The 13,724-nt window shown below is 38.2% G+C and overlaps 1 protein-coding gene across 5 annotated transcripts in view; it reads left to right on the forward strand.

The window, feature by feature from the left end:
• The first annotated feature begins 2,194 nt into the window (after nucleotides 1-2,194).
• Nucleotides 2,195-13,724, forward strand: part of mink1 (misshapen-like kinase 1) — a 34,595-nt gene continuing 23,065 nt past the window's right edge. For 4 of the 5 annotated variants that reach the window (XM_061739860.1, XM_061739861.1, XM_061739864.1 and 1 more), the window contains exons 1-8: nucleotides 2,195-3,276; nucleotides 6,984-7,049; nucleotides 7,371-7,553; nucleotides 7,675-7,785; nucleotides 7,875-7,965; nucleotides 8,056-8,186; nucleotides 8,274-8,328; nucleotides 11,175-11,253. In XM_061739860.1, the coding sequence (XP_061595844.1) occupies nucleotides 3,220-3,276; nucleotides 6,984-7,049; nucleotides 7,371-7,553; nucleotides 7,675-7,785; nucleotides 7,875-7,965; nucleotides 8,056-8,186; nucleotides 8,274-8,328; nucleotides 11,175-11,253 (773 nt within the window). In that variant the 5' untranslated portion in view covers nucleotides 2,195-3,219. Of the gene's footprint in view, nucleotides 3,277-6,983; nucleotides 7,050-7,370; nucleotides 7,554-7,674; nucleotides 7,786-7,874; nucleotides 7,966-8,055; nucleotides 8,187-8,273; nucleotides 8,329-11,174; nucleotides 11,254-12,906; nucleotides 12,942-13,724 lie in introns of those variants that run through there. The other variant, XM_061739865.1, reaches the window with a different exon arrangement.

A 13,724-nucleotide genomic window follows, 5' to 3' on the forward strand; every position in this document is an offset into this window, starting at 1 on the left:
GCATATTCTGTTGTGTTTTTTCTTTCAGAGGTGAAACAATGTCATGAGGTCTTAAAGAAATGTGAGAAATGCTTTGGTCAGCTGCCAGAGAGATATAGAGATACAGCTCCCTTTTCAACCATTTCTTTACAGCAGGTTTCACAGTAGCTGATTTTAGTGGGTGGAGTCAGAACCACACCTCACCCTCTTCCCTTCCTTCAAAAGGTTTGCCTGTTTTATAATTGGTGTTGCTGTCTTTAATTACTTCCCTAGTATCTACAACCTACTTCCAAAGTACAGCAAACCGCAGCATGATGGGAAGTTGAGTAAAGGTAAGACCGGGAAACTTGATGATTCTGCTCAGATCCCGGTTTGTGGTGTCATAGTTCCTTGAAAATTTGAAAAGCTCACTGAATTACATATTTTCAGACTCAGGTAAGGGAGAGTAAGGTGTTGCGTCAGAGTTTTGTGAGCTAGTAGTGACTACACACACTAATAATGTGACTTATTTACATGATACGCCCTCGTTAATAGAGGTTGCATTATTCAAACAAGAAATGAAGGTAGATCTTAATGTTTACATGTTTATTAAATGGGAAATCCACTGCTGCAGACCCTCCATTTTATCTTAGACCAAACTGCCTTGCTGAGAAATAAAACATGCATTATTCAAAACCATAATGATCTCCCAAAGACAAAGCAGATCTGCCTCAATGGAAGAATAACTGGCAATCATAAGCTCTTAAGATGATCTTAAGATCTTACATCTAAACATTAGAGTGATAAGATTAGTTGATGGAAAAAGTCAGAACTGTTTGATTATACTGCAGTTTTTCCTGTAATATAACTTTATTGGCTGTGATCAAGAAGGTGAGTGCAGGGACATGTATGCCTGGGGACGAGCCCACATGATCAGACTCTGTCAGGTCGAGGTCCAGTCCGCGTTGCGGGTCGTTTGTCCCTGCTGCGCCGCCGTAGCCCTTGAGCAGGCTCAAACCTCGCAACTGGACATTCCTAAGAATAAAACAAATTAATTTTGAGTGAATAATTTGATAGTTCTTACAAAATACTATATTCACAAGTATCGCTACACTAAATCTTCATGGACTGCTCTTAATAATTAAATCTCCTTATTTCAACAGTGTCTAAAACACATTAATACTCCCCTTGCAGTTGAATTGTATACTCTGATTACAACTGTCGTTTTATCCTTACCCGCTGTACTTGTCAATATGATTTTCCTTCTTTATTTATTATTTAAGTACTCATTTTTCATTCATTTGTTTATTTATTTTTTCCCTCATTCTTTTTTATTTTTTTTTTCTTGTTATATTTATTTATTTTCTTCCTTTCTATGGAACGCTGAAACAGTCACAATTTAAAAAATAATAATTAAATAAATCATTGAATAAATGTACAATGAAATAAATACAATTGGAAATACATACATATATACTTTATTTAATACTGTATACAATTAAATAATTAAATGTATAATTAAATAATTAAATGGTGAATATATTTCATTGGATATACATTAGTCTAAGTTTAAATGATGTGCTTCACCCAATGCAGGAACCTTGAAATAATTAAATATGTAATGAAATAATGAAATATATATCCAATGAAATATTCAAAAATTAATTATTTATGGACACATTTAATTATTTCATTGTATTTTAAATAAATTATATATTTATGTACTTCCATTTTTATTTATTTCATTGTACATTTATTTAATGATTTAATGAATCAATTAATTATTTAATTTTGACCATTCCATACAGCCAATGCAGGAACCATGAAATAATGAAATATGTAATGAAATAATGAAATATATATCCAATGAAATATTCAAATTTTAAGTATTTAATGACACGTTTAATTATTTCATTGTATATTAAATAAATTATATATTTATGTATTTCCAATTTTATTTATTTCATTGTACATTTATTTAATGCTTTAATTAATTCATTATTTATTTAATTTTGACTGTTTCAGCATTCCATACTATGTATTTATTTCATTGTGCATTTGTTTAATGATTGAATGAATGTATTATTTATTTAATTTTGACTGTTTCAGCCTTCCATATGATTGTTCTCTCAATCTGACGTAGCCTACTTATGTTTACATCTGAGTTTGTCATTGTTCCTGTTAAATAAAGTAAAAAAAAAAAAAAAAAAGAAAAAAAAAAGAAACCTCGCAACAGGACTAAACCTGGAGGTGGGAGGGAGGACCTGGGTGGCAAAACATGGCGAAATAACAAGTTTCGCCCTTTCTCCGCAGGTAGAAACTGCGCTGGACTGCGTTTAGTTGTATTTATGATCACATTTGCACTCGGGGCGGCGGTAAACTTGCAGAAGAGGGCCAGATAAGTGCTGCGGCGGCTGGCCAGGACACAGTGGCCGCCTGTGTTTTCCCCGGAAGGCTGGCGGTGCTGGGCGCGACTGTCAACACGGATGAAATAAAAGAGCGAAAGTTTATTCTGGAAAAGGAAAAATCTTAGCCGCGGCCGCGCGCACCTGAGGCGGTTCGGACGCGGGCGCGCGCGCTGGCAGAACCTGACGGATCATTTCAAGTCGCGGGGAAGAGTTTGGACAACTGCGCACGCAAGGGGGGAGCCGTGTGCTTGTTCTGTATTTATTTATTCACCAGTCCTTTTCACAGCTCGTAATTCTTCCAGGGAAATAGGGCTCATAATGCCAGCCTGAGGCTCGGTTCTGGTGCTGTGCGGACCGACCCGGACGCCATCACATCAGACGTTGCGTTGCAGAGCCGTGACTGCTGTTTTTCTACTTTTATTGGCACAACGAGGACTATCCCAGTGGGACATTAGACGTTTAGTTTTCTTTTCCTCGGCGTGCGTCATTTACGCAAATGTCTCGTCAGAATAAACGCAGCAAGGTGGAGGTGCGTTTAGGTTTGTTGTGATGGCTGCCTAACAGCGACGGAAACAGCTCTCTCAAATATCTACACTGCATTCCTTTCATTTAGTGCGTAGTTTTTGTTTGTTTTAAACCTGATATTTAATTGTTGGGAGGAAACATTATATCCGTCGGCCAGGTTGACGTGGGCTAGCCAGCTGGGAGCGTCTGTGCCAGCTCGGACATGGATCTGCTCGTCTAGGATTTATCCCAGAAAGCCGGTTTACTGTACAATCTGCATACAATAAGCCATTCTAAACTGAAAAGCAGCCCCGAAGTTGTACTTGTTACGTCACAAGTTTCTGCAAGTATGTCTGAAAACGCCCCCACACGAAGCCTGGACGACATCGACCTCGCAGCTCTGCGGGTGAGTATCTCCACTGTTCCTGCACGACCACGGCTCAAGCCTGGATTATGGTTCTGCGTTAAATCGACGCAGAGCCTACGGCGTACGGCGCGCGTCGCCGCGTACCTTACGCCGTAGGCTCTGCGTTGGTGTAACGCGGAACCATAAATCAGCCTTGGGTGCTGTGGTTGTGATGGCTTTTCTTATGTCATGCGAGTTTCTAACAACAAGCACAACCGTACACCCACGCAAGGAAGCTCAGGTGAAATAAACACCCCTCTGGCCGGGTGTTGGAGGCAGCTGTTCTGTTTACAATCACCAAACAGATCATCATCCCTGACAACTTTCTGTGTGGTGTGTTAAAATTCAAGAAATAAAGGGAAACATGACAGCCATGGCTTTTACAGGCTTTGGTTGTCATGAAGAATTTTATTGTGTTACCACATACTTTGGACTACCATTTATATCTTGTTGGACCATTTTCTGTAAGTGAATCCAAGCTTTGCAGAAATATTTCTTTGTGGGAATTACTGTCTCACGTGAAGCTGAAATTTAAAACGTGCAAATGTCACTTAATTTCCTGATCCTAATATAAAGTGTCAGAAAAGCTTGTAAGCTTTTCCATGAGGCTTAATCCGTCCCAGTTTTCCTAACTTTTATCTGATCTTTGAAAGTTGCAACACATGGGTACAACCCTTGGTGGTTCTCACTTCATCTGTGTAAAATTTTAAATATTGAACCAATGAATTTATTTCAGACAATTACCACAAAAGTGATTGGTAAACAGTATTTACAAAAGAACAATCCCAAACAACATATACATATTCACCAGTATTAGTTCATCGTCGCTATATATATTCATATATAAATTTGTACATAATAGAAAAATAATATAAGCAAAAATTCCAATTGAATAAACTTGTAAGTATTTATACCTTCAGATATGACATTGATTGATGGAAATTGTCTGAAAAGGGGTATTAAGAAGCAAAACTTATTTATCGCGGTTCAGTAAGAAAAAAAACAAGTTTAATAGTAATTTCTCACATGCATGTTGATATATCATCGGTGATATATAGAGGTTGGTAGCTACTAGTTGGACCCAGGTTAGAGGTCTTTCCCACTTCTCCTTGGATATAATTGGTGGCAATAGTAGTTTTCTTTAATACTAATTTAGCTGTTTCCGTCCAATCAATGGGCGTTCCCTTATTTATTTGAAGTTACTGTTTGAGCAGTGTCGGCACTGTTTCTTTTGTTTTTGAAGTCTTGCCACCAAAATCTGCCAGAGATAAGTGTGAAAGGGTTGTTGTGATTTCAGAAACTCACCAGGGACTCAAGTACATACTCTTATCAAACAGAAGTTGTGTATTCAGTTTAGTGCCCATCCCCAACTTAAATGCATTCTTGAGCTCGTACTAATGTGTGGCAGGCTTCTTCAAGAAACATTTTTACTTGAACCTACTTGAACTATGTCAGATTTAGCATGAATGGTTATCATTTGCATTATTCTTTGCAGGACATCTTTATCATTATTTTAGAAGTGTTAAAATCCTTGTCGGGTCTATTTACAGCATCATTGTGTCTTAAAGTGCAGTGAAACAGTTTTAGAACAAACAGTTTCTTTCTTTTGGAGCACAAAAAGATAATCTCAGTCTCTAATTTGAAGAAATTTTCAGTGGAAGGACTCTGTTTTACATAACTACAGTTGACCCACACAGGTCCCAAGTAATCAGCTTGGCAGAAATGCCTAATTCACATTCTTTTTGATCAGCATTATTTATAACAGGATATATTTAAAAAAAAAAGAAGCAGTGTATGAGTTTCCTCTCTTTTGGTAAATGTTTTATTTTTAAGTTAAAACACGTTTTGAGTGTTTGTGTAACATTGGCTGCTTACTAACTATGACAATAAGTTCCTTGGAAACGAAACGCATTAGTAATTTAGACATTTGATTTTACTTTGTTGCAAATAGTTTGCAACAAAATATGTTTGGCACGGATAAGCTAACAGAGGTGTGTGAGCATTGGTTACTGTAACATAAAATAAAAAAAATCTTTTATTAAATGATTACAGAAATACAAGCTAGATTTCCTTTTTTCACATTTTAATAATTTTTCATTGAAGGGTTGAGATTGTGACTTTTGCTGATATCTACAGCTTTGTAACCACAGGCCAGTTATTTTCCTTTGCATCTTTCAAGACTTCCTGCATCAGTGTGTTAGCACCCTCACAGGAAATGAGTTGTCAACTTCCTCTTGGACCGCCACCGCTTTATTTTATGCTGATGCACTCTAAAACAGGATTATTAAGACTTGATATTTGAGTCAATGAATTGTGTCGTTAATCGAGGTTGACCTCAAGTGTATTGAGATTATTCATCAACATAACACATCTAAACATCAGAGTTATCATTTTCAGTGCATGTTTCTTATTCCAGATTTATCTTTCGGTCACCTAGAGTTGTACGGCGCCTTTTTAAAAACATTTATTTTATTTTATTTTATTTTTATTATTGTGCGAGGTGTGCTTGGACTAAAATTGTACCCTTCCTTGACTTTCAACTCATTCCTCCCATCCCACTCTCTGCTGGACGTGAGTGAAGCTGCCGCCTCTGCCTCACCGCCTACTCAATCATTACATTATTCCCTTCTATGCCGTCGTTCTTTACCCTCCCATTTTACGTCACACTTCTGTTCCTATTCACAACCCGCTTCAGATCTCTGTTGTTGCTCACTTTATCATCAAAGATGGTCATCATTTTTTAGTTTTAACTGCCAGATTCTTCCAAAATATAAATGTTATTGTTCATTTGCATTCTTCCACTGAAAAGAAAATCTTCCCATTGGTGTTGAAGGCAGAAAACTGATCACTGGAAGTGGATGAAAGCAGGATAGGTCATGGTGTACGTTCTAAACCCAAAGCAGCAGTCTCACCACCCACACATCTTCTTAAAGCCATATTGAAATTCCCTGAAAGTGGAACTGGTTGTCATTTTCCTTCGTTTCAGGGGGGAGGGGGGGTTGCATAATTTTGTCAAAGCAACCTACGACTTATTAGTGTCGGTAGAATATGTGTTCACAGCTTTGAAACATAAAATAATGACTCAAGCAAAGATCCTAAAGTTCTGTCCATGTTGTCATGAATAATCTTTGCATATCCAACCTTTTTAGTGATTCTGTTTCTTCTTCTTTGTCAAGTCCTGAAGGTGGCAAGAAAGCATGTGGCTAGGAAGTTTGAACCTAGTTGGTCTTTAAAGGGTGAAAAATGATTTAAAATGACTCCAATGTAAACATTACAAACAGTATTATCTTTACAAAACAATTAAATGTCTGTCACAGTGGTTTTGATGGAGCCTATCGATCTGCAAACATCCTCACTTTGATATTGCAGCTTGTAAAAAAAAAGATCTTATCCAGATCTTTTTTTTTCATCACCTCCTCACCAGTGTTTTGTCTTTAGACTTTATGTAAGTCAGGGTTTGTGATTAATGTAGTTGTAGTGAGATTAAAGCACTTATGAGAGCAGTTGAGGGGTATTACTCTTAACTTAAAACAAATGTGTGTAACAAGTTGATACACAACCTCAACTGAGGAAAAAGTTGGTCAAATTTATTTAGAAACACCTATTTTGACCAAAGATTGTGCCTCTTTGGTTGCGACCTACTGTGTCTGTGTGTTGTATAACAGTTTAATATGCCTCATTAATTCACAAAGGTCTGTTTCCAACAGGATCCGGCAGGAATCTTTGAGCTGGTCGAGGTTGTTGGCAATGGCACATATGGACAAGTGTACAAGGTGAGCCATGATGCCCGAATCATTTATAAAAATGGTTTAACTCCCATGAAAGACTGAGGTGTATGCCGTTCCCTTTTCGGGTTACAGCAGAAAAGGCTTATTGCTATTTTAGTAGATATTTTCGGCCATCAGGCTGATTAAAAGCTTTAAAGCGGCGGTGACGGGGAGATAAGACCCTATACTCTTATTCTACATTTTCTCACTTCAAAGTGAAGTGAAGAAGCAATTAGCTACGCCTATAATGGGTGAAAGTCGTGAGTTTTCAGAACTTCAAACTTGATCAAGCGGCGTCACAGTAACCTACTTTGGCCTTTTCTGCAGGGGCGTCACGTGAAGACAGGCCAACTGGCCGCCATCAAGGTGATGGATGTCACAGAGGAGGAAGAGGAGGAGATCAAAGCAGAAATCAACATGCTGAAGAAATACAGCCACCACCGCAACATAGCCACGTATTACGGTGCCTTTGTCAAGAAGAGTCCACCAGGACACGATGATCAACTCTGGGTATAACTACACTTGTACCTGCCGTGATGTTGTTTTGGGCATATTCAGCTTTATTGTTCAGTTCAGTTCATATTTATTTCAAGCGGTACAACATTTTTACAACATAATTGTGTGTGCGTAGCTGGTGATGGAGTTTTGCGGCGCGGGATCAGTGACCGACCTGGTGAAAAACACCAAAGGCAGCTCTCTGAAGGAGGACTGGATTGCTTACATCTGCAGAGAGATCCTGAGGGTAGGAAGTCGCAGTCGCACCAGTCAAATCAATTATGCAGCTGAAGTCATTACTCAGTGACCAGGTTTGACTTCTTTGTGTGTGAACAGGGCCTTGCTCACCTCCATGCCCATAAAGTGATCCACAGAGACATCAAAGGCCAGAACGTGCTGCTGACGGAGAATGCAGAGGTCAAGCTTGGTATGTCGAGTCAAAGTACTTGGTTTTGCTGAGGTAGTTGTGCTTTGTCCTCTCTTCAATAGTTTATTCCTCTGGTCTGTTTTTCCCTAGTTGATTTTGGGGTAAGTGCTCAGCTGGACAGGACTGTTGGACGGAGGAACACCTTCATTGGAACTCCTTACTGGATGGCACCAGAGGTCATTGCCTGCGATGAGAACCCTGACTCCACCTATGACTACAGGGTAACTCCAGCAGCACTTTTAGCGTATATGTTTGCATATGCTGCAAGAGTAATACATTCAAACTGATGTGTTGTGTGTATTTTACAGAGTGACATTTGGTCCTTGGGGATAACGGCCATTGAGATGGCAGAGGGAGCTCCTCGTAAGTGTTCCCCCTTTTTACCTGCTTGATGTTGGATTAAGTTTTAGTAGTAGGACGTTTATCGTATTCTCAAAGACCTGATGAATGAGTCCGGCTCGCATATGCAGCCTTGTTGGCTGTGTCCTCAGATGGACAGCTGACTCACTGTAATAGGGTAGTGTAGTCGTGAGCTGGCAGCTGATTGCACGGATCTGCCTGTCTCTGGTCTGTGGGGAGATCTGCCTCTAGATTTGGTGTGGAAGCAAGGAAAATCTCACCGAAGCATAGCTGGGTAAAATTTAGAAAAGAATGTCTGGTAAAACACACCGGCTTAACTCTGGCAGCTTATTGAGCCTGCTGCATCATGTTGAGGATGCTGTTTTCCTTTCAGTTTGAGGCTGGAGAGCTGTTTCACCTCACCTTAAATCTGAGTTTAGTGTGTTTACTTTTGATTGACATCCGTCTGATATCGTAGGATCAGACCAAATAATCTCTCAGAGGACTTCTCAGGAAACCCCAAGCTGGAACGTATCCAGTCACTACACTTTTAAGATTATTTCTATTCTGAGATTTTTTTCAATATGAAGGAAACAATATGTACTTGTTTTTTTTGTGTTTTTTTTTTTACAAATTCTTGCATTTTTATTTTTAGAAGCACACATCCATCACAAAACCTTTTTTCTTTGAAAGCAGATAATTTACAATACAGTTGGATAAATGATATTTCAACTGTCAGAATTGAAGGTTGTAACTTTTTTTAATGCTTTTTTGTGTTTGTGTTGGTGTTAAGTGCCATTTTCTGTACTATTTTTATTAACTATTTTTACGCATTGGTTTTAATTATCCATTTTTTGGTAGGCTATTATCTTTAGACTTTCATGTAAAGCACTTTGGGTACCCTTTGGCCGTTGTAAAGGGCTATATAAATATACTTGATTTGATTTGTTTTTAAATCCAGCGGGTAAACTGTCGCTTTATCAGGTTTGATCGACTCAACCACTACATTAGCCTTTGCTTCTGAACCTTGAAAAATGTTGTTGTTGTTGTTGTTGAGCTTGGTTTCCTCTATCTGAAGAATTATTCTTTCGCTTTTTAAGATGGGTATTGTTTTCCTTTCAAAAGCTTATCTTGTGTTTCTATTCTTGAGAATTATGATTCATTTTCTCTCTTCAGTGAGTGCGTTAAAAAGAAAAGCAGAAGTAGTTGTTGTTGTTAGTATTATTATTAGTTATTTTTTTGTGGCCTAATTGTGCCTATTTGTAGGTTTACAGTTTACAGCATTGTTTAATTCCAAATGACACACTTGGAACCAAATCCAGACCTTTCATCATTATTGATGAAGGAATAACCCACACTGCTCCATTAATGCGTTTAGTGAGGTTTTTTATCCCCCAGTTATATTTGATCTTTAGAAAAAGTCTTCTATATATTACAGAGTAATTCTTTAATCCTTGCGATCAAAGCAGCGAGCTGGCGGCAGATCATTCTTGGTAAAGTATCAATTTACACGTCAGATTTAAAACATTTCCTGACTTTGGTCTGCAGCTTTAGAAAACTGGGATTTGTTCAAGGGACTCTTTGTTTTTCCTTTTTTATCATGAGTTTTTCACCGTAACTGATGGGGAGCTACACAGCTGCTATAGCCTGCTGCTGTGAGTGACATGCAGCCGGATATACAGGCCAACTGTCAAGCTGGTGTTGGTCTGCCATCATAAATTATGCAGCGTGTGCTCACTGCATCAGTCTGGTCACTGAAATAGGTCCATGGTGTGGACTGGCCCCTATTTTTGATTCCTTCCTAATTCTAGTTCTGACACCACTTTTCATTTAAGTCACTTAACCTAAAGTAAATATTAAAAGACAGCATCATTTATCTCTTTATATTCTGGGTAACTTGGTACATGATATGACAACATAGATACAGGCCACCTTCTTTTAATTGTAATGTTTTATGTCCTAGTACATACAACTTGTAAACCAAATGAGGGTTTACGTTACTGACTTAAAATGCTTTAATTAAACTCCAGTAAATCTGCTGCTCAATGCATCATGATGTCAAGTATGGCAGGAAACTAAGACCCCTGTCAAGGCAACTTGCTTTTCAGTGTCATACAAGCCACCAGCCGTATGATGAAATGTTTATTAAAGCTTGCTAATTAAAGCATATTAATTATTAAGCTTCTTTTGAGACTCTTGAGGGTTCAGTTTGCCACAGTGCAGCTTTTATTTCACTACATTGGCAGCGTTGTAAATTAAAAGTATGCATTCAGATATTAATTTAATTCACTACATTGATGCTGCATAATTCTGTACACTTGATTATTAAAAAAGAAAACAAATCTCAACAAAATTACCTGTTCAGGTGTGTAGTAAAGTTTTAAACAGGACATCAGTGTGTGAGTAACTTTGTAATGAATCCTCTCTGCAGACAGATAATGTAATAGAGCTGTAAAAATGAATGTCTGTCATATCGAGCTCATGTTATCAGTTTAACTGTGACTTATTCTTTAAGTTGGCTTCTTTTTTATGACGAAAATGAAATTCCCCCTTTCCTTTGGCAGACATTGCACATGTCATAAAAACGGCATTACAAAAGCCTATTTACTGTGAAACTCTGAAGCTAACCAGTCAGGTTTATCTACAGTACCTACCTACGCTGGGAACACGGTGACTCACAGTCCTTGCTCTTACATTCAGTGTAACAATAAGCCTAAGGCACCAGGAGAGATTGGATAACAACAGCTGTAACCATGTTTCAGGATGCAGAAATCTATGATGGTGTCCAGTACTGCTCACTAGCTACCCAGACAAGGAATAGTCTTGCATTACATTTATCCTGATGTGCCATTTTTTTCTTTTTCTTGTAGCCTTATGTGACATGCATCCAATGAGGGCCCTCTTTCTGATTCCTAGGAACTCCCCACCGAAACTTAAATCCAAAAAATGGTAAGTGAACAACCATCCTGATGTCTGTCTGGACTGGCTTAAAAAGATTAAAACTTTCCTTTAAAGGCTTTCTGCCAAAGCTGGACAATAATCAAGTCACCAGAGTGAGTCTGCATACATCATTATTGTTGAAGAATAGCCCACATGGCCCCCGTAATATTTTGTTGGACCACCTTTAGCTCTGTTTATGGCGTACATTCACCATCCATGGCCACGGATGAGCGGTGCTCTTAAGTGGTTTTCTTAAGGTTACACAGCTGTTTAGTGCCAATACTGTCAGCTGTTTTCACATTTTCCACATCAAGATGCTCTTACTTTTACTATTAAACAGAGTTTCACTGTTGACTTTCCTCTGTTAGATTTTGAGAAAAATTAAGGAGATTGCAGTCGTCCAGGATTTTTTCCATTTAACCACATCTCTTCATCAAAGATGAGCGTTTGCCACTGTCTTTCCAAGTTTTTATAAAGCGTTACTAAATCATTGAAAAAGCACTGGCAAATAGTTTTTGACCCAATTTTAGCAATTTCAGCTATGGTTGAATGATTTTATACCATCATTCACCTACCTGTTATCAAGGTAATTAATCTGTATTCAGTTTCTAGCACGTATTCAGGCATTGCCGGATTGACCCAAATTGTTTCAGGCAGCAGTTTTTTAATTGAAATTCATCATGAATGAAATACTTAGTGTTACACGATGTGGCTTAGACTTATTCATCCTACTCATACTACAAATCCGTTATTGTAACATAAAGCTTTACATTTTTCAGCTCCAGTTCCATAATGTTTCATTCTCTATTAGAAGATGTTTGCAAGACGTTGGTCAAAACTGGATACGGTTTTGAAAAAGTCACAGCAGGACGGTGGAGTAAAAAGTGGTGTTATAATAAACTTGGAATGCACATTAGGACACTACAACAATAAATGACTAAATGCATAAAAACACACTTTTATGAGAAGAACACTGAATGGAAATAGTGTTGCTTGTACAAGTAATTTTTGAATATCTTTCCATCTCCCAAAGTAGACAGTTTGCTTAAGGTTATTTTGAATTTATTTGTGGTCAAGATTGCTGTAAAGAATGTCAGAGATAAATAGGTGAGCCAGAAGTTGGCTTATTAAAAATAAATTTGTCATTCTTTTTACAACCCTGTGTTTTTCGTGCCTATTATTTTTTATCTACCTTTCATTAAGGGACTCATTCAATGAAGATTATAGTCCCACAGCATCCAAACAGCAGTGGTTCTGCAGTTTCCCCTTTCTCACTTTTTCACTGCAGTCAAAAAGCTTGTAGTCCTTTTTAAATATCAGTTTAATATCCAAACAAATAGATGCACCGTGATTCCAAATACATAAGATGTAATAGGTTGGTTGCTGCTTTTTGAACATGAATTTTCGTTCTGCTGTTGAAAAGCATTTCATAATAATGATGTTGCTTTGCATTTATTTTAGTTGCAATGACAGGGGTCAATAGCTTATAATTGGTATTTTCTCCGAGTCTCTAAATAAGGGTTTCTCTGTTTACTAGATGTGCATGTGTACTCGGTGTAGTTTCTTAGTCACCCAGGTCATGGTAATAATCAGCTCTGATGATACATTCTGAATAAAAGGTGAAACATCTTCAAGAGCCAACAAAAGGTGCGTTTCCATTAGCAGGGGATCAACGTAAACCCGGCAGCCAGGAGCCTCCAACAGGCTCAGCCCCCTCAGCCAGCGTGTCTTTATTATGCTGTAGCGCCACACAAGAGCCATTGACTGAACAAACAACACTGCTCATCACATGACAACAAGGCCTGAACCAAGTCACCGTTTTTTTTTCTTTTTTTTTCTTTCTTGTAATTTCCATCTTTATCAAATTTACTTGCAGCAAAATGTTTCTGGTCCAAATTGTTCCAATTAATTTTGTTCATGTGATTTAAGCTCACGGGAGAGGGCTCAATGCAATTTAAAGGTTTAAGAAAGGTTTCTGAGGCGGCTCTTGCAGGGAGGTTCCTGTTAATGGAGACACGTGTCAACGATCCGACTCCACAAAAACTACCTGAAACCCCCATTAATGGAAATGCACCTAAAAGGAAGTCTTTGATTCAAGCGTTTGGAAGAATTATGTGTCTGTTTCTATCCATGTCATTTTCCTGCAAAGACATTAACAAATTGCATGAATCGAGATGAATTACTTTAGTCATGTAACAAGGGAAGATTTAGTATTTAGTATTTGTTTCTTGGAATGACTCCCAGTTCCCATCCAGAGATGCAGTCTGTGTGAAAGGGACCAGAAGTCGACCTTCTCCCACATAAACTTGTCCTAAATGTTGGGGAAAGATTCTGGTCAAATGGCCTGTCTGACAGCTTTTATACCTCTTTTCCATTGAGTGGTTTGGTCCAGTCCGGTATTTTGTGTGTTTCCATTATAAAAGGGTCCCATACAACCGTACCATACAGTACTTTGGACCCCGTTAAGTTGTAGGTCCATA

Source organism: Cololabis saira, chromosome 14 (genome assembly GCF_033807715.1).
Source record: "Cololabis saira isolate AMF1-May2022 chromosome 14, fColSai1.1, whole genome shotgun sequence".
Lineage (NCBI taxonomy): Eukaryota > Metazoa > Chordata > Actinopteri > Beloniformes > Belonidae > Cololabis > Cololabis saira.